This window comes from Pseudorca crassidens, chromosome 15 (genome assembly GCF_039906515.1).
Source record: "Pseudorca crassidens isolate mPseCra1 chromosome 15, mPseCra1.hap1, whole genome shotgun sequence".
Taxonomy (NCBI): Eukaryota; Metazoa; Chordata; class Mammalia; order Artiodactyla; family Delphinidae; genus Pseudorca; species Pseudorca crassidens.
Window position 1 is genome coordinate 37,862,440 of NC_090310.1, and position 20,357 is coordinate 37,882,796.

At 57.4% G+C, this 20,357-nt stretch overlaps 2 protein-coding genes across 24 annotated transcripts in view; one reads left to right on the forward strand and one right to left on the reverse strand.

Annotated features, from left to right (window-relative positions):
• The window catches only part of IFT140 (intraflagellar transport 140), a 70,964-nt gene that overhangs the window by 34,447 nt on the left and 16,160 nt on the right, over nt 1-20,357 (forward strand). For all 23 annotated transcript variants that reach the window (XM_067707093.1, XM_067707094.1, XM_067707095.1 and 20 more), the window contains one exon: nt 3,350-3,549. In XM_067707093.1, the coding sequence (XP_067563194.1) occupies nt 3,350-3,549 (200 nt within the window). The remainder of the gene's footprint in view (nt 1-3,349; nt 3,550-20,357) is intronic.
• On the reverse strand, nt 5,580-19,596 carry TMEM204 (transmembrane protein 204). Its single transcript, XM_067707117.1, has 3 exons — nt 18,756-19,596; nt 13,935-14,090; nt 5,580-6,326 (listed from the first exon to the last, which is right to left on the reverse strand). Exons 1-3 carry the CDS (start codon nt 19,030-19,032, stop codon nt 6,082-6,084), a joined length of 678 nt encoding a protein of 225 aa, XP_067563218.1. The 5' UTR covers nt 19,033-19,596; the 3' UTR covers nt 5,580-6,081.

Consider the following 20,357-nt stretch of genomic DNA (forward strand, 5'->3'; position numbering starts at 1 on the left):
AGGAAAGGCTGGCGGGCAGCCTTTCAGGAGAGGTCTTGTCCTTTGCCCACGTGTGTGTGCGTTACATACACTGGTTGTTTTTATTTTTTTTATTTTTATTTATTTTTTTGATGTGGACCATTTTTAAAGTCTTCACTGAATTTGTTACACTGTTGCTTCTGTTTTATGTTTTGGTGTTTTGGCCCTGAGGCATGTGGGACCTTAGCTCTCCCACCAGGGATCGAACCCGCACCCCCGCATTGGAAGGCGAAGTCCCAAACACTGGACCACCAGGGAAGTCCCACGGGTGTGTTTTTAAATTTTTGATCAAACAGGGTTGTTTTCAGCACACACCACCCACCCCCTCCCCCACCGCCAACAAGGGTATTTTGGATGAGTTATTTGCCTTCCCTGGAACCTGGTCTCCACGTCCCCACGGTCCCTCCTGGACCTGAAATCAGCCATCCTCTGCCCTGAGATGCCGTGCTGATCACGGGGGTGGGTGCATCTGGGGGGTAGGGGTGGCGGAATGTCCAGACGAGTTGAAACACTGGCTGAGCCACCTGTTCTCAGCCGGGCGCCAACACCGCCTGCACAGAGGAGGCGCGGCTGCGCTGGGACCTGAAGGCTGCAGCCTGTCGTTCGTGCCTTCCGTTCTGCAGGACTGTGAATGTGCTGGCCGCTGCTGCTCCTATTCTCGTAAAATCTGCAGACTCCTCCCCGTCGTCAGCTCTTTGGGCTCCCCTGCCGCGTCTTTCTTTACTGTTGTGTCAGAAGAAGGACTGAAGTATGTAGACTTTTACTTGGATATTTTTTGGCTCTTAGCATAGGGTGATTTAAAATCAACCCTAAACATGAACTCTGTATTTTTTGCTGTTAGCAAGTGTTCTTTTTTTAGCCAGGGGTAAGGGCAGACCCCAGAGGACCCCCAGAGATGGTGGACATGCCATCTGAGCTTGGCTATCTCTGCCAGCTCCAGAGCTGAGGCCCCTTGCCTGTGTGAACGGCTGTCTGCTCAGAAGCCAGGACGCAGGTCTCCCCGGGCCCCTCCCAGGGTTATTACTGACCTGAAGAGGTTTGGCAGGAAGGCCCAGGGTGGGCTCTCTGCTCTTTGTTCTGTGACTGTCATGGGCGAGCCGTGTGGGTCTGTGGGTCTCAGGCTGTGCTGAAGCCCTCGTGCAACGTGCCCCCCTGAGACCACAGGCCAGGGTTGCCCCTGGGAACAGTATCCCCAGCCATCGAGGTCGGCAGCGAATAGTCTTTTCTGCACTTTGACTTGTGATCCGTTGCAGTGAACTTTGTGAGGCTGTGTGGTTTCGATTCCAGGACCCCCTGCGCTCCGTCCATGCAGGTTTTCTGAGTTTCCTCTTTTGAATAGACCAGTGCCTCCAGACCAGCATTTTTCTGAATTTCATTCTTATTTAGTGCTTTTATACGTTTTCATTTCTCTTTGATTTGAGACTCAAAACGTAGAGACAGCCTTTGAGCTCCTTCTCTTGGGCGTCTCCCTTGTCTTCACGCCTGGGCTTGTTTCCCTCAGTCTGAGCACCATCCTCCCCTCCGCCAGCCCCTCAGCTCTCTTCCCCCCGAGCATCCACTTGGAGCTGTTGGCCCAGCAGAGGCCTGCGTGATGCTCCTCCCTGTTACCTGAGCTTTGCAGTTGCCCCAAGATGTGGTTTTCTTTGTTTTAAGCGACAGCTGTCTGTGTGCTGACACCTCCCACCTCACATGCTCCAGCTTTGTCAGGGGCCTGGCAGGGCATCAGCTCCTCGTTGGGGCAGCACGAACAGTCTTGTCTCCTAATGCTTGCGGTGAGGAAGTATTTCACTTACCTGTGTTTGCAACACAGGAAGTCTTATTCATTTGATCTCTCAGTGCGGGGGAGGAGGGGCCTACGCAGCCTATTTCCCTGAAGCGCCTGGCGTCCCGAGGTTCCTGTCCGCACACTCAAGGGTGTGGTGTCAGTCGAACAGCCCTGGGCCCCCAGCTCCCACATGTGTCCAGGGCAGGCGGCTCATCCCCTCGAGAGCAGAACCCAGGGTGAATGCAGGCAGGGGGCACCGTGAGCTGTGACCGTGGGTGCACTTGTTTCTGTGAGAATTCCTGCGTGTGCTCGTGGGGAGCAGGGCTCTAATGAGGACGGGGCATCAGACCCACAGCAAGGCTGACGGAGGTCAGGCTGCTGTCTCGTGATTTGTGACACCACAGCAGACAGCAAGTACCACCCCCCATGGTTTTTGTGTCCACGTTTTCTGAAGGTTTCCCACTCAGTGCAAAATCAGCCCAAACTTGAGGACTCAGCTTCCCCCCGGATGTGACCCCACCACTCGGCCACAAACCCTGACCAGGGCTGCTCTTGGCCTCTGCTTATGCTCTGCTCTGTGCCTGGAGGGTCTCCCCGTCCACACCTGGGTCTGATAAATCCTACCAGGGTTTCAAGGCCCAGATCAAGTGCCCCCAAAGTTGGGGGCTACAGTTGAACTTCAGAAGGATCCGTGACACAGGAGCTTCTGGGAACTGAGTCAGAGGCAGGTGGTGAAGGAGTCAGAGTCACAGCAGATACGAAACTGCCAGGGTAGGGGAGTGGGGTCCAAGGAGATGGATCATGAACTCTCTACACGGGGGAGCCTGTGTAATCAGACGAATGGACGCTGCAGAGAGAGAGCAAGCCAGGTGGGAGACCAAGGGGTGTGTGTGCGGATCCAGCCCAGGGGTGAGTGGAGGGCATGGAACCCCGTCTAGCTGGGAGGAGGGAAGTGGACTTGAGAAGGATTTGTGGCTGGAGCTGGTGCAGAAGGCATGGTCCAGACAGTGCACTAAACTGTGCTTGTGCTGGGACCACAGGATTTCCTTCCTCTGCCTGCTTTGGGGGTGTGGCAGGGGTGGGGGGTGGGCTGCACTAGGTGAAGGTTCTGAGAAGCACCAGCAGAGGGCTCACCACCACTAATCCAGGTTACATTTTGGAAACTTCTACCTGCAGTGATGCTGGCGTCGATTTTAATACCCTCTGCACATGTACACAGATCTGACTTGATAGTAAAAGCTCTTTCTAGGAATTTTACAAACGGCCCTGGGAGGTAGGGATTTTCATGCCTGTTCACGGCTGTTGAGCAGCTGATGTTAGTGCCTTAGCGGCTGGCAGGTCCCTGTGCGTTGACAGCCTGCATCACCCGCTGTCTGAAGCCAGAGCCCCAAGTTCTGGTAACTTCAGGGGGCCTGCGGACGTGCGTTGTGTTTGCCGAGAGCATTGCTGAATATGGGGTCTGTGTGCAGAGGGTCCCCGCAGCTGACGAGTACCCCCAGGGAGAGGCCCGGGGTGGGCCCTGGCTTTACAGGGATCCACAAATAAACAGTGCCCTTTGTCGTTCAGCCGGGAGAAGTGGACCTCGAGGACCAGGTGGACTCTGGGTCCCAGCGCATCCCCCAGACGGTGGGCAGGAGGCCCCTGCGGGACTTCGTGGGGCTAGAAGACTGTGACAAGCCCACGCAGGACGCCATGCTCAACTTCACCTTCTTCCTGGCTGTCGGGGACATGGACGAAGCCTTCCGGTCCATCAAGCTCATCAAAAGGTGAGGGTTCTGCTCGCGAGGTGTGCCGCACCCAACTCCCTGTGACCCTCCTTCGGGTCTCTTCCCTCCCCACGAGTCTCATCGTCGCTGACTCTTCTTGGTGTTCCTGGTGTCTCATGGGTTTTCACTCAAGGGGATGCTGGTGCTGGTGGAAACCCGGTTGTATATGGGCACCTGGCTGGCCTCGCAATGCTCGGTGTCTTATGGGCTGTGATTTAGTTGTTTTGATTTACTTTACAGTGGACACTTCCTAGTTGAAAGTTCTGCAGTTGCTAAATATTTATAACATCTGTCTGTCCAGGAATAATTGCACTAAACAGAAAAGTTTTTTTTGTTTTTTGTTTTTGGCTGCGTTGGGTCTTCGTTGCTGCGCACAGGCTTTCTCTAGTTGCGGTGAACGGGGGCTACTCTTCCTTGCGGTGCGTAGGCTTCTCATTGCAGTGGCTTCTCTTGTTGCGGAGCACGGGCTCTAGGCACCCGAGCTTCAGTAGTTGTGGCACACAGGCTCAGGAGTTGTGGCTCACAGGCTCTAGAGTGCAGGCTCGGTAGTTGTGGCACGCAGGGCTTAGTTGCTCCGCGGAATGTGGGATCTTCCCGGACCAGGGCTTGAACCCGTGTCCCCTGCATTGGCAGGCAGATTCTTAACCGCTGTACCACGAGGGAAGCCCTAAACAGTAAAGGTTTTGATAGTAAACTCTCAAAACGGCAGGCAAAATGCAATTAAAATTGCTCTAAGTTGTCAATCAAGGGCTACCTATAAGCAGCTTCCTCTCTGTGCCTGTGAGAATTCAGAGCTTCTCAGGAGCATTTGACAGATTTTAATTGCCAAAGAGTAGAAAAACTATTGAAGGGTGAAATTCAAGTGGGAAGAGGAGGACGGGAGATAGGGCACCCCAGCAACCCTCGTCTGCAGTGATGGGTCTGTAACCCAGAAGCAGCCTGAGACCTGGTCTTGGTCCACAGCAGAGGGGCTTTTCCCTGCTGCAGGTGGGCAAGAGGCTTTTGATCAGGGAAGTGAAGAGTGGCTGGAGGCACTATCCGTTTCATAGGAACTCTATCACAGACCATAGGTAAGCACATGGCCCATGCAGTATACGTAGTCGTGTATGTAACACTGCTAAGACTGTACAGCTTGAGGTGCCCAGGGGAGGAAGGGCAGCCCTTTGGGTCCCCTAATGTGCCGACTGTACCTCTGCCCTGAGCTGCGCTTCTATCCGTGGTCAGCCCAGACGTGCTTTAAGTCATTCTCTGTTGCTTTATGTTTTTTTAAAGCAACAACCGGATCTACCTCTTGCTCTGACTAAAGACAAATTTCTGGGGCAGCGTGGCCTTCGAATTCCAGACTGGTCACCGCACATTGTCTGGGTAGCAAAGCTAAATGTTTCTTAAAGGGTTGGCCTAGCGTGGGGGCAGCAGCCAGACAGTGACCACCCCCACACCACGACCACGGACTTTGCACAGTGCCCACCACTGTCCCTCGTTTCCTGGGCTGGAAGATGCGCTTCGTGGCACGGGAACAAGCAGCTGCGCGCTCTCGGGGGACTGTCCTTGCAGGTGTGGCCGGGCAACCCAGCCCGGTCCCAGGGGACGTGGGCTGGTTTTGAGCCCCTGAGGCAGCTCTTAGGTGCTTGTGTTCAGCCTGGGGCTTAGTCCCTGCTACGGAGTCAGGTCCAGGGCTGCTGGCACCAGGCTGGTGCTGGGAAGGTCTTCTGTAGCCCACCAAGTTTGGCTGGATGCACTGAAGACTTTTCTAGGGAAAAAAGTGAATCAATCTCTGAAATTTTTTAAGCCAATAGACTTTTTCCTTCATACTGTGCCAACTGTGGACCTGCCGCTGTCCGGCCAGTGCTTAGGGTCTGTAGAAACGGGGACTTCTGAACGGAAACATGAGTGAGCCATGAGTGGTCCCCAGCGCTCTGCCCCCTGGCCTGTAAAATGTGTCAACCCTTCCTCTGACTGCTGACCCACAAAGCTACAGAAGAATAAGCTATATTCCTTCACCACGTGGCAGTGTAATGGATAAACACAAGTTTTAAACCGTGGTAAGAGGTTTGTGTTTTATTTTAACTTAGGAAGATAATCAGGAGTAAATGGACATCACTAACACAGTCCTGTTGTAAAGCCGTAACCATCTGACTGTAAATTCTGAGTCCCTGGAGGAAGATCACGGACAGTTCAGAACTATTCCCTGTGTTCTGCTTTATCAAAGTAAATATGACCCAGGATGCCCCTCTTGGCAGATACAGAATAAATTACTCCTGGGCCAGGGCAGAGAGCGAGGTGGCTGCCATCCCGGACGTGCCTCTCCGGAGCTGGTCTCCAGGACAGGACGTGCGCGAGCGTGAAGTGGGCCGTGGCGGGGTTGGGGGGGTGGGGGTGGGACGCAGCCAGTATGTGGTCACGCCCTGTGTTCGTGTATAACGTAGTGAATGCGTGTCATACATGTGCTCTCATGGGAAGCCGCGCAGGCAGCGCCCTGCTTCTCAGATGGTCCCTGCGGTGGACGGAGCCCCGAGCGGCCTCCCGCCGCCCTCAGCACGGCGACTCCACGTAGTCATTGTCCAGCCCGCGGCGGAAGCGTGCAGTCAGGGAGCGGCTGATGACGATGACGCGGGGGGCCATGCAGTCCTCCCTCCTGTGCAGGACGTTCCAGATGAGCATGGCCGCAGCCAGGGTGGCCAGCAGGCAGGCCCCGATGTTCAGGTAGCAAGACCAGGACAGGTTGGTGTACGGGCCGATTCTGTAGAACGTCACCAGCCCGATGACCAGAACAAAACCTGCGGACGAAGGACAGGGTGAGACAGGGAGCGGGGGAGGCCGCGGGTCCAGCCGTGGGGCCGCTCCCGCTTCTCCTCCCACCCAACCCTGTCCTCCTGGGGCTGAGAGCCCAGCTCCATTCGGTGCTGATGCCTTGGGGTCAAGCTGAATTTTATGGGACTTTTGGGTCTGGTGGCTGTTGCGGGGGCTGTCTGCTCAATCCTGACCCTGGATGGTCATAGGGGCTCACGTGCTTCCTGTGACCTGGCAGGTGTCAGGCCACTTCCTTGGCCGCCCTCCCCATGGAGGTGACACTGACACCCACTTCCCCACCCCGAACAGTCCAGCGGTAACTCCGTGGAAGGTCCGCTCTGGCTTATCAACGCCTAATTCATTCAAAGTGAAAGCAAACGCAGATATTTTCTAAGTCTTACCTGGAAACAACTCAGATTTGTATTTAACTTAGTTTGAATTCCTGTTTTTAAGAGTCTTCTTATTCTTAGTGTTTGCTTCCAGAGGAAATATTTTCTTTCAAAACCTGAGACGGCGGAGGGCCTGCACATTCGGGGTGGGGGGAGTGGGGGGGGAGCTGAACTGTGGCTGAATAGACTCGGCTGGTTCTAGAATGTCCCCCTCACCCACCCGGTCCCCTGCGGGTCTCCCTCCGTCCCCTCCTCTCTCCAGGTGACACGGGGGGGTCCAGGACTGTGCACAGCGTCCTGTGTGGACTCAGTTAAGTCGGCCATGTCCCCTCTCGGTCAGCTGTTAATACCGTCACATCGTCATTTCCATAGTTGTATCTTTAAGGAGCTCCAAAGACTTGATTTTATTAGTTCTTACAATAGGAAAACCAGGATTTCGCACCCAAGATCTGTCAGCTAGGCTAACAGGGCACTGATGTTTGAAAGAGTTCAGGTCTGAATCTGGGCTGGAACCCCTGATGGCTGGGATGAGGCAGAGGCCTCACTCCCATCGCCCCATCCCACCCTGTCCTTCTGAGTCTTGTTGAAAGAAGGCACAACAAGCTCCCTGGCTGGCAAAAAATGCCCAAAGACATAGTGAAAACAAGGGAACACATAAAGTACTTTCATTTGCATTACACAAAACACAGGTCCTAACTCCTTCCCTCACTAACGCAAAACTTGGGTGGCACAAAATCGTGGGCAGAGGATGTATGTACTCCTAGCTGGGAGAGAGGAATGCCAGAAGTTTCTTTTTGCCAGTGTGCATGACAAACAGAATTAGTTATTTTTAACAGAAAGGAAGTATCGAGAAGCTTTCCATGTATAAAAAGCTCCACAAAGTACCATAGAGAATTAGCACAGGGATTAGTCACCATCACCATTGTTTAGGACACGACCGGGGCAGTTAAATGTTTAATTCATACTTTCTGGAAGGCGCAGAAATGCTTCCAGAATGCTTGTGTTTCTAGAAAACTCCAGCCTGTGCCCCAGCACTAAGTCATGACACAGCTATTAGAATCGTCAGCGGGCATCACTGCTGCCCTTTGCTCCGGGGCCACGCCAGGTCATACATGATCTGGTTTCCTGAGGAAAGCCAGGAGGCCACAGGGAGTGGGGGACCAGCATGAACAAATGTGCAGATGTCACAGTGCAGGGCAGGTGGAGGGGCTGTAGCGGGCAGTTCGGCCTGGCCAGAGCCCAGGGCAGGAGACGAGACAAGTCCAGGAGGGGCTGGGAGTCCTGTCTGGACCACGCTGGGCCCCCGAGGGCCTTTGTCCTCCTCAGGCATGTTGGGTTCCAAGAAATTGACTCACCCTGGTCACCACAGCAGAGGGTGGGGCTCCCTGGGCCACCTAGCCAAGGGGTTTGATGACTCGGGGGAGTGGGGTCGGAGGAGCAACAGGCCACATGGACCAGCCTCCTGGCCTCAGCACAAATCTGCAGCGTCGTCCATCAGAAGGGAACAGGCGAAGGAACTGGGCTTCCGCACAGCCTCCAGGGCCATCAGCTATCTGACATGGGGTTGGTTTGCGTCACTGAGAACAGAAGACCTTGAATTTACTGCAAGGCCGTCCAGTGGAGACTTGGGAATTGTGAGACCCCGACCTGGACAGGGCCTGACTGAGGAAAGCACGGGACATGCCAGCAGGGCACACACATGGCCCTGGGACCCGCGACCCACTCCCAGGACTGCGCCCGAATGAGACCCTGCTTGTCACAGGTCACAGGAAACATGACCGGGACCCCACATCAGAGCATCTGAAATGCGCGTCCTTGGAGACGAGGTGCTGGGCCACGGGCCACGGGGGAGACACAGCTGCTCTGTGCTCGGTTCAGACAGGCCCAGCCAACGGGGGGCCACCACTGACCGGGGCTGGAGGCAGCGCACATGGGCTTCTCGGTGTCACTTGTGTGTCTCCTGAGCCCTTTGTACATAAGGTTCATAGTAAGGCAGTTAGAATATTCTAGAAGTGCAACTAACTTTACAGTCTTCTATTAACAAGCACTTCCTAAAGCGTGTCACGACTCTGGCCACGTGCCTCTCGTTGCCACGTTCCCACGGCTGCGCTGGTCGCCCTGTGGAGGCCGTAGAGGACACGCTTTAGCGTCTCCCGGCCGTCAAGACACGCCTGGCCTTGAGTCTTCTCACGCTGCGTGCTGGTCCCCCTGCCTTTCCTGGCACCACCATCCTGAGCTCCATCTGCCTGGTGGGAGGGCGCCTCCCATCCTCCTGTCCTGGCCCCTGAGCGCTCAGTTGGGCAGTCACCCACCTGTTGATTCAGGCGCCCCTGTTTAGGATGAGGGCTGTGGGGGTGAGGGTGGGGGAGGCGCTGCTCCCTTCAGGTGGGGAACACCCACCCACTTGCCAGCGTCAGGGCTACTATGGTTCTTAAGATCACATCGTCCGTTTTTTTGGAAACGGGGCAGGCTGTTGCTTTGTTGCCGTTTTACTCAGCTTATTAACTTCCTCCGTATGTTCAGCTGTACGGCCTACAATGGAAAAGACTCTTTCTTATGTCACAAGATGAAAGAAGTATGAATTCACGTGTGAACAGACAGCCGGGCACAGCCGGGCACAGCCACCCACGTCTGCAAAACCAGCAGGAAGAGTGGTGGGGGTGACAGGCTGGGGGAGCGCGGAGCCTCTTGGAGGGACTTTTTTTTTTTTTTGCGGTACGCGGGCCTCTCACTGTTGTGGCCTCTCCCGTTGCGGAGCACAGGCTCCAGACGCGCAGGCTCAGCGGCTATGGCTCACGGGCCCAGCTGCTCCGCAGCATGTGGGATCTTCCCGGACTGGGGCACGAACCCGTGTCCCCTGCATCGGCAGGCGGACTCTCAACCACTGCGCAACCAGGGAATCCCTTTTGCTTTATCTTAGTTCAACTTGGAACACGTACAGTCAGAGAAGGGATATGCTTCCCTAACATAAAAAAAAATACATTTATTCCTGCAGTAGGAAAATACAAAGAACTGACTGGAACAGTGGGCCCAGGGGCTGGGCCGTGGGTGGATGTCACAGTGGGGCTGGCTCAGGGACACGTGGACTCTGCCCTGGGCCAGTGGGGGCGGTGTGGCCTGAGCAGATGCATGGGATGTGGGGACCAAGCGTGTGCCACGCGGCAATGGCGGAAAGCCACAGAGACGCAGAGAGGTAACGGCTGCCTGCGCTGGCCGTGTGGGCACATCCTCCTGAAATCAAACTGGCCTTTTACTTTGATAAGTTTCTCTCGCCACCGCCAGCCTGAAGTGCAGTTTCTCCATTCTCCTGACGTTCAGGTCCCCTTTCTCCTGAATTTTTCAGTGACATCGCTGTTTGTACAGAAACGAATCTAAGGGGAGAGTTTTTAGCAAATGCACGGACTTCTGCACATGGAGTCAATTCCGTCCTCATGAACTTGTTGTTTCCAAAGCAAACAGTCCCTTTCTGTGAGCCGGCGGCTGTGGCGCTGTAGTTCACAGCGCCCTCTCCTCTATTCCTTCCTGCCGGCTTCCCAGGGCTCCACTGGCGGTCACAGGCCTTCCTCTGGAGTGGCCATCAAGCACACGCAGGGCCCACAGGTGGGAAGACCATGTGGCTGAGCCCTGAGCCCTCAAGCATCACACCTGCCTCAGCATCCACAGGGCAGCGCTGGCCAAGGCCCTGGAACATGTACAGAGCACTCGAGGCTCAGCTGTGAGCAGCAGAAGGTGGGGACAAGTGCCTCCCCCTTAGGGAGAGAATCTAGGGAAGGAGAAGGTGACACTCTCCCCAGGGTGCGGGGGCAGGACTGGGCTTGGGAAGTGGGCTCAGAAGACAGGAAAGCAAAGTGTCTGGCCCAAGCCAAGTGCTGCTTTATAGTAAAGCACAGAAAGTGGTACGTTCCTATGAGAGGTTTGCAAGAACAGCATGATCTCCACCAGCTCACAAGTTGACAAGACAGACACCGTGCATCACCCCGACTGACCTTTGGGACGATAAAGTCAGCCTTCTCATGGCGCGGAGTAAGCGGCCCTTAGGGTGTAAGTTTTTCATCATACGAAAAAGTCTTAGGACTTCCAGAAGTGGAGAGAGAAAGCCTGCAGATGTGAAGCCCACAAGGTCCACGAAATGCCGCTCTTGAAATCGTCCTGCTGGGTCTGGGGGGGGTGGGCCAGGCTGGGGCTGGTGGACAGCTGCTGTGACCCCAGCGAACACAGTGCTTTCACAGGGTGTTCAGTTTATGGGTGGGGGTGGAATAAGGGACTGAAAGGACTTTTTTCAACTTTAAGGTAAATTAAAATCACACTCGGAAAATTCTGCAAAGAAATTGCAAACTATTGCATGCGGTGGCCTGAGTTCAGTAGAGCAAACCCGGTGAAACGGCTGGTAGTCACGCTGTTGCCCTGCAAGAGCAGCGTTTCCTGGGTTCTCCCTGGTGTCTGGGACAGCGTCCTTTGGAGCCACAGCCCTGAGAAGCGGGGGCCGCCCTTTCACAGACCCGGGCTGGGCATCACGCAAGCGTTGTGGAAACGGCCAGAAACGGCCGTGGGATGAATGGGCAAGCGGCCGGCCTCCTGTCTCCTCCCGCTGGGGTGTTGCTCTCCGGCTGGTCCCGGCCTCCTGGGGAATCCGTGTGCTTCCCCCCTTCATGAGCACCTCTCTCCCCCCGCCCACCCTCTGGCCCCAGCACTGGGGACTCAAGGTTCCCTTGCATAACAGGTACCAGCAGGCATTTCCCCCTCCTGGGACAGGATATCCTGGCGCCCTTCAGTCTCTCCCTGACTGTTTAAAACAGACCAGAGCACAGGAAAAAACCTAACTCTAAAATTAGCAGTGTGATAGAAGAAAGGCACAGAGCTATGTTCTGTACTGTTTGTCAATGAAACAAGTCTAAACAGGGCCAAATGCATTTCCTTTTTGGGCACAGCAGACCCACTGGGGGTAACCGTCGGACACCACGGGGAGGGGGGCCTGCGGAGGCAGAGGGACCATCTGAAGTGCCACAGGTGCTGCTCGGGGCTTCTGGCTTTTTCCGTGGGCCTCTGCCTGTCTGACGGTTTTTGGACAGAACCTGGTCCAACCTTTCCAGAGGCTGTGCTGGCCTGGAAATACTCAGGAAAGCAGCATGTGCCCCCAGCCCCCACTTGGCCAGGACAGCCCCTGACCCCCAGACCTTTGGCAGTGCCCCCCAACCCCCACCGACTGATGCAAGACAGTTTGATTTTAGTTAATGGGGGTTCCCCTGTTTCCATTTTTTTGTTGTGTTATTTGGAAACAATATTTTGTTCTGAAACAAGAGTTTACAGGAAGTAAGACGTCAGTTTTGACACCAAACCCACAATATTTTTTCTAATAATTCTGAATAAGTGTCTCAAAGAAGTTTCTTAAGAAATGCAATGACAGATTTGATCATCCTGCTAGGAGGAGTTACTTTCAGAATCAAGAGCTGTTACTTTTATTCCTTTAATGCCACTAAAATATCTGTTTCTAATCCAGCTTTTCCAATCACGTTGCAAAATCTTCCACTTCCTTCTTGAAGGGATGGAATTTCAGATGATCCCACGTGAGGGAGGTGGGTGGTTTCAGTGAGGCGAGGAAACTGCTTGATTTACAGCCCTAAGGTCAGCAGAGGGCAGGTGGGTGATTTTCCTACATGTGTGGCATTGGAATGTCCGTGTTTTTCCTCACAGTCCTAGAGGAGGGAGGAGGTGGAGGTCCGAGGTCCCGCTTCATGTACCTGGTTAACTCTCAGAATTGCCCCAGGCAGGGTGGGCATTACCCCATTTTGCAGTTGGGTGAACTGAGGTGTGGCTTTGCCCCGTTCACATGGCTGGTAAGCCGTAGGGCCGGACACAGTTCTGTTCTCCTGACATCAAAGCCTGCCCTCTTTCCTAGGCCTTGGCGACGCCCTCCGTCCTGCCCGGCCACAGGGAAGTGACTGGCCTTCTGTGAACAGGGCCTGTTTCCGAGTCCCACCCGGCACTTTCCAGCACGAGTGCTGCTAGCCTGTCAGCTGCATTCTGGAAATTGTGTTTCTCCAGGACGATGAGGGCCAGGATCCATTATTCCCCAAGTGATTCACTCGTATTTCCTGCCGTTCCTCCCGCCGCGTGTGTTGAAACTGCACCCTCATGGTTGGGACACTGCCTTCTCCACCGAGCCGGAGAGGCAGGCGGTGGGCTGGTGACGTCCTGGCCCTTCCTCTGTCCCATCAGCCACCCATCTGACCTTCCCCATAGGCAGCAGGAAACCTGAGCTCCCAGGTTCCCGTGATCGTTAAACCTGGGCCAGTGAGGCAGGCAGAGGGAGAAGGGAAACCAGCACAGACGCCCCTCCGCTCTCTGGGGTGCCGGGTGGACGCTTTGGGGCTTCCGTGGTCATTGTGCAGAGCCTCCTGGAACAGTTCCATTCATCATCCACGGCGCTGCTGCACTCGCCCTGTGAAGACTACAGTGTGCCCAGGCCCTGCCCCATTTCAGCCTGCAGTCGCCCCCAGAGGCCGAGGTGGCTTCTGGATTGTTTGCTGATGGCCAAAGCCTCGCTGCTCTCCTCCACACTGCCCCCATCACGCTTTTCTGGCCCTAGTGTTGCATGTGGATCCCTGTGTGCTTGGCGGGGTCCTCCACGCTTTGTCTGTGCTTCTTACAGGAGGGCCCTGCTCACCCCAGCCGGGCCCCAGGAAGCTGCATTTATAACCGAGCATGCAGGTCGCCGGCTGGGAACCATGTGTGCCCAGAACTCCCCGTCTGCTAACCGTTAGCCAGGAAGGCCATGGAGGCAGGCAAGGGGTCAGAAGGGCGCCCCCCTCTGCCCATGTGCCCAAGTGCCTGCAGCAGGCTGCTGCACCCTCATGGGAGGAGCGTGAACCCAGGCTGCCTGCCACACAGGCTACAGAGGGGCAAAGAAAACACCAGATGCCGAAGACTTTGGAAAGCAAAGCAGGTCACCGTGAGCCTCGGCACCTTGTCTTAGATGGGAAGGGCCAGGAGGCCTTGAGCAAACAGACAGAAACCCATCTGGTTGCACCTCAGTGCTCCGCCCCTGTGTGTATTTCTGTTTTGCTGCTGCCCACAGTGACGGGTGGGATGGGAGCGTGACCCACAGGGGTCACCATGACTTTAGAAGCCACAGCCAACCTGCCAGCCCTGACAGGAGCTGGGGATGTGGCTGCTCAGCCTGGCCGGGACCCGGGTGAGGATACTTACTTGCCAGCTGGAACGCAGCGGCCATGGCCTCCTCCCAGCACTGGGAATCGGGTGACATCAGGGGCAGGCCCGTCAGCCCCAAGACGAAGGTGAGCTGGCCTGCGGCAAGTGCCGCCGTGGCCACCAGGTTGCAGGCTCGCATCATGTCGAACTGCACTGTGAGGGGCCGGAGGGAGAGAAGCAGGCGGTCAGCACGGGCGAGACCGCTCGAGACTGGGCTGCCTGCCCCTCCCGGGACTCCTCCCTCCGTCTCAGCGAGTCTCACCACTCCCTTCCCAGCCCCCACCTGCCCCTGGTCCCTGAGCAAGGCATTTGGAGGCTGTGCACACAGGGCAGAAGGAGGATGGGGCAGCCCAATGCTTGGACTGCAAAGGTGGGGGCCATGGAGGTGTCATCAAGAGGCCATCAGGGGAGTCAATTTTCCCACCCATGTGCTGGAGGGCAAAGCCATCCACCATGAAGTCAGGCCCCTTCCCTGTGGTCCTTCCATGCTGTAAAAGTGCCCCCTGCCCCCCAGGCTTCAAGTGCAGCGCTGTCTGATTCATGCTCTGCGGGCAGGTGGCATTCACATTTAGCGCTTGTGGAGTCCAGAGTCTCGTGGGGGCGTTGTGCCGCTTCCTGCCACGGAGGATCAGCTCCTCCTGCCCAGGGGTCTCGACCTGCTGCTTCCCGCTGGCCTCCCTCCTGCTGTCTGGAGCTTGAGGGGTTTCACCCTTCCCAGATCCCAGGCCTGGCTCTGGACTGTGGTGCAGGAGCCTCGGGCTGCTGCGAAGTCAGAGCAGCCCTGAGGGTGGAGGGGCAGAGGGCTTCTGGAAGGAGAGCCTGGCACTGAGGGCCAAGGAGCATTCCCAGGCAGACGGATGGACGGACGGCGCCTCTGCCAGGGCTTGACGCTGCCTGTGACACTCTCGCCTGCTCCTTGCGCGGCCGCACATGCTCCGTGGACCTCACTGCCGGGTGACCGAGCGCTCATGTTCTGGGTTCTGTAGTCTTCAAAGTTACCACAAAGCATAGCTGCAGTCGCTGGGAACCCTGACCCTTTAAAACTCAGGGAGATGAGGAGCCGGGGGTGGGCGGTGCAGCCTGGTGAGCGCAGGGCTTCTGGCAGTGGTGTGGCAGCAGCTCCGGAGCAACTCAAAGAAAGGACAGAGGCTGGGCCGGAGAACAAAGTGGGCTCCCCACACACAGGCTCAGACCCCTCCTCTCCCCCAAGGCTGGGGCGGCAGGGCTGCTAGCGCTCGAGATTTACAGAAACCTTCCTGGCTGCTCATGAGGTCTCGCGTCCCCGTGACCACACGTGGGAGCAGGAGGACACGCGGCTTCTCTGTCAGCACGGGGGCTCCGGTTGCTCGGGCCACAAACTCTGGAACACCAGCTGGCTTCCCATGGAGGCTGCTGTTCATCACACTCTTCCTGCCTTTTTCACGCTGTTTTCTTTGCAACAATTTTTACCCTTCAAACGCCCGTACAGAAGGTCCTGCTACTCTAAGAGGTCATAGAGTTTGGAAGTGGAGGTGGCCTCAGAGATGAGGGCTGTTAAAACGTGATGGGTGTTCACAACACAGGGCAGAACCTGGATCCATTCTGGGCCCAGGAATGTCCTTCCGGTTCCGGGGCCCAGCCTCACAGGCAAGGAAAGACGTGCACCAACGGGCTGGCCATGCCGGGAGTGTCTGCGCTGCAGTGTGTTGGTGCTGGCACCACGAGGCCCTGCCCTCCCGGTGGCCCCAGCGGCTCTGAGCACTCAGGCCCATGCCACACACCCTGGCAGCAATCCACCCTCCAAGCATTCGAGCTGGGCCGCTGCCTAGTACCCAGTTGCCCGAGGCTGTAAAGGCTGAGGTGGCAGACTCTCCCCTTGGCCATGCCCCCTTTCCCGGCCACCCAGGGGGGACCAGTCCTCACTAGCACCCACCAAGCCTGGACGTTTGACGGGTCCTCACACTTGCTGTGTGCACGGCCTGGGCAGCAGCACTGGGCTTTGAGGAGCCATGAGAACGTGGCCGTGAGTGTCTGCTGGCTGGACAGTCGCTGTGCCCCTTCCCACCCCAGTGCCCTGTGAGGCTGCCTCCCAGGAGACAGCAGCGGTCACCCCAGGAGATTTAATTACGTGTTTATTCACATCCCCCCTGGCTTCAGGGCAAGGACACAGGTGCCCGACAGAATACACAAAACTTAGAGAGATGAAAAGTGGCAGAGAGAACGGGGGCCAGAAAGCAAGACTGACCCCGTCCTGGGCTGTGAGGTACCTCCAGGCCCCCACCTGATGAGTAACAAAAAATCACAGCCGCCGCACACGCCCAGTGAGCCAGCGTGGGGAAGGGCCTTGTCCTCGAGGACGGGACCTGGCGTGACATGGGGGCAGCTGGAGGGCCTGACCCAGGGTCATCCCCTGACCCAGCATGCTCGGGACACCCTCACTAGAGCTTGTTACGTTGGGGGACGGTGGTGTTGGCCCAATGTGCCAAGTGGCTCTGGCTCAGCTCTGCGGGCTCTGCCAGGACCTGGGCACAGAGCCGGCAGGAGCATGGCTGCTGTCCCTGAGAGCTGCCCTGGCCACCTGCATCATGTCTGGAATTCTAGGGTGAAGCAACACGAGTCTCGCCCCCTCGGTACCCCCACACGGGGCTCGGGATGGACAGACGGAGGTGATTCCATGGTCGAGGCCACCCACTCCTTCTCCCTGTCCCTAGCCTGGCTGGAGGCTGGACCATCGGGGGCGAAGCCTGGGCTGGGGTTTTGCATGAGAGCTGATGAGACTGGGAGCTGGTTTGATTGAAGGGGGCAGCCCAGAAACCAGGCCAGAAGCCCCCAGCTCCGGAACCCCCAGGGCAGCAGTGCTCCGTCCCTGGGAGTTGGTGAGACATCTGCCAGCCCCTCTCCCTGGTCTCAGCCTCGTTCACGAGAAGCTCCAAAGACATTTCCCTTGTTCTGGGAAAACCTCTGATGCTCAGGGCATCATTAAAGGTCAGCTGCCACAAATGCCGTGTTATGGCAGGAGGATGTTTTAAAAGTTGTTCAGGGGACTTATCAGGTGGTCAGGGAGGGACAGCAAACGAGGGCAGGTGAGCGGGGCGCTCGGAACATGCAGCAGCGTGGCTGTGCGGTCTGGAGGCAGAGAGCGTCCCGGCCTGTGTCTTCCTGGCCTGACCTGACCCGACGCGGCTCAACAAGGGGGCGGGGGGGACGGATGCCCGGAGGGGGCACCTGTGCGGCATTGGAGGCCTTGAGCCCAGGGCAGGGGCTGGGCTGACGTGGGGCCTCCCCCCGGGGTGGGGGGTTGCTCTGTGGCGGGGGGTGGGGGGCGTGCAGTGCACTTGTGGGGTGGGAGAGGCGTGGCCTGCGCGGAGCCCACGCTAGAGCCCCAGTCACTGGCTTTCACTGCTCCTCAGGACAGACCTAGAGCCCAGAGGGACCAGTCTGACCGGCAGGTCACAGCGACCCAAGTTCAGCTGACCTACCCAGCCCCCCACAGGCCCCTGATCTGAGAGCTCACAGAAGCTCATTGATTCATTCAGGCTCTTCGCCCTTTTTTGTTTGTTTTGTTTTGTTTTTTTGCGGTACGTGGGCCTCTCACTGTTGTGGCCTCTCCCATTGCGGAGGACAGGCTCCGGACGCGCAGGCTCAGCGGCCATGGCTCATGGGCCCAGCCGCTCCGCGGCATGTGGGATCTTCCCGGACCGGGGCACAAACCCGTGTCCCCTGCATCGGCAGGCGGACTCTCAACCACTGTGCCACCAGGGAAGCCCCGCCCTTTTTAAGGGAGGTTGTGGCTCTCTGCTTGCAAAGGGGGGGGGCGGGCTGGCAAGCCAGCCACTCCCGATGAAAGACACCCCCAGGCTGTGCTGCGAGGGGGTCCACGTGCAAAGACGGGTTCACATCCCCTCGGGGACCTGAACGGAGCCACACGCCTCCTGCAGCCTCAGTCTCTTTGCCTGTGAAGTGGAGGCAACATCCCCCCACTCCCATTCCCTCGTGGGTCAGGATTCTGAGGGCCATCACGCCTGAGTTGAGTGAGGCGTGCCCTCTGGAGCAGCCAGCAGAGGCCTGGCCAGAGCCACGTTTTCCTAAGGACAAGTGGTGTATTCAGAACAGGTGATGTGGTCTACATGTTAGACTCTTGTCTGCAGTTTTAAAGGGTCGTCACTGGGGAGACCTTTGCCCATCGGCTGCTGTTGCCATGTGTCTACACATTAGGTGACAAGCGTTTTCATATTTATGAACCTTCCTTCCCGTACACTCAAACCCTACCCCCCTTTCAAAGTCAAGTTCCCACCTTTCAGAGCTGTAATGGACCCTGTGCCGGATGTGACAAACCAGACAGGACCACTGGGCAGAAGGGAGCCAGGCCCCTGCTCGCAGGAGTCGGCTCTTCTCTGCCCTCTGAAGGCCATCAGTCTCCCAGTCTCTCCTGGGCATCCCACCTACAGGCGGTTCCTGGAGCGTCTCCCTCTATGCTGCCCACTGCATTAACGACCCTGACAACTGTGGAATGAAGTCCAAACCCAGCCACATGTTTTTAAGCTTCTTGTTTATTTTACTCATTAACAATCTTTATTTTCCACCAGGAAAAACGTATTTTCCTTGCTTTGGTTAATGTATCCGTACTGTAGCTATGCATGACGGCAGAGAGAAAGCCCCCTCCTGCACAGGAAGAATTCTGTACCAAAGGGGCCGGAGCAGGGTGGGCTTGGAGCTTGGGGCTCGCTTGGGTCCCCAAGAGCCAAGGTTGCCCCTGTGAGCAGAGCACCCATCACCCGTCAGCAGATGTGCCTGCATCCACAGCCGCTTTAAAGGAGGAAGGAAAATAAGCAGACTTACGTTTGACGGTGCCTCGCGACTCCTGGAAGCCCGCCGCCTCGGAGCCCCAGCCCAGGGCCTCGCAGTCCCGCGCGTCCGCCTGCCCGGGCCTGGCCCCCAGGCTTGGCCCTCCCCTGGCCCTGTCCAGCCAGCAGGACCGCCACAGCCCCACGCTCCGCCTGCGCCCGTCCTCCAGCGTCTGGTACACCCAGTTGGGGGTGAAGGCCGCCGCGTTGTTGAGAATGAGAGAGACGAGGGCCACCAGCACGGCCGTGGCCACCACTTTCTGGACAGTCATTGCGGACTGCGGTGCCGTCCCCTTGTCGTGGAGAAAGTCCCAGTCGGTCAGCTGCTGTCACCAGGGGTGGCTAGAGGACATCACCGCTCATGCTTGGAGGTGTCAGGAAGGCCCATGCGACAGGTGCGGGGGCGCCCGCCTCGCGGCCCTCCTTACCCTCCTTCCTGCACCTGGAGCAGGGCCAGGCCTGAGCTGAAGCCTTCCGAGCTGCCCATCCCGGGGAGGAAGCAGGGGCACCAGCGAGAGTCCAGAGTCGTGAGCGCGCCGTCTTCCTGGGAGGAGGAGGAGGCGAAGAGAACAGAAATCACTTGCAAGGCAGGCAGCAACGCGGGGTGCCTGGGCCTCACTCTCAGGACCAGTGCGGAGCAGGGCTCTGAGCAGGGCCGCTGGGAGCAGCGCAAGTGAGCCACTGGGGCCTCCGCTGCCTGAGCCCCTTCCCGGTGCCTCCGCCACCCAACAGCTGGTCCTGGAAAGCAAACGGGTTGCTGCAGGGATGCGCGTGCGTGTGTGAGTGAGTGTGTGTGTGCCTCGCGCCTGCGTTTTCCCCCTGTCTCTCAGCAGAGAGGAAATGGTTGTTTTTGAGGCTGTTTTTGGTGAGCTGGAGGGCGTAGCCAACTGCAACAAATAGCAGCCAGACACTAACAGGATGTGTTTCCTGATAGGAAAGGCAGGGGGGCCTTCTTCTGGAGGCCTGCTCCGGGACCCTCCCCCACCCTCCCCACCTTCCCTGAAAGTGGAGGCCAGGGATGCCGGCCTGGCAGGCCCACAGGCCCCGCTGTCTGCCTCGACCCGGTGGCTCAGGGCAGGCAGGGCGCTGGTGACCAGTCGCCCACCTTGGGGACTGGGCGTCCCCCAGCCATCGGTCACTCCCCCAGCATATGGGTGCCACGCACCCATAGGTGCACAGCAGAGAAGGGCCAGTGTGGTGGGGAGGCCCCCTGGACTCCTCCACCTCCCAGCTGAGACCCTCACCCATACTTGGAGACCCGCCAGAACAGGCCATCGTCCTTGAGGTGCAAGAGGCTGGGTTCTGGACGAGCCGTGCACCCGGCGAGGCCTGAGGGCCTGGGCCCTGTCTGCTGCTGACGGGGTGTGTGTGGGCAGCAAGGGCCCAGGTCCTGCACTGGGTGCCCTGCCCTGTGTCGCATAAGCCGTCAGGCTGAGGGGCGCTCAGAGAGATAGTCATCTGCTCTGCTCAAATCCTCTGGGCTGCGACTCGTTCAGCCCGGGCCTGTGCTGAAACCAAACTGGTTGGCCCTGGAATTTCCCGCCCCAAGTTTACAGTCCTAAAAGGCAGGGGGTCTTTGGAGAATCAAGGTTCTCAA

What these genes read in the sequence shown, in the direction of transcription:
- TMEM204 (XM_067707117.1), bottom strand. Translation starts at nt 19,032, where the DNA reads ATGACTGTCCAGAAAGTGGTGGCCACGGCCGTGCTGGTGGCCCTCGTC. An exon ending in GTCGCGAGGCACCGTCAAAC is followed by an intron (nt 14,091 to 18,755) that starts GTAAGTCTGCTT and finishes GGCCCCTCACAG; the next exon opens with TGCAGTTCGACATGATGCGA. An exon ending in CGCTGCGTTCCAGCTGGCAA is followed by an intron (nt 6,327 to 13,934) that starts GTAAGTATCCTC and finishes CTTCGTCCGCAG; the next exon opens with GTTTTGTTCTGGTCATCGGG.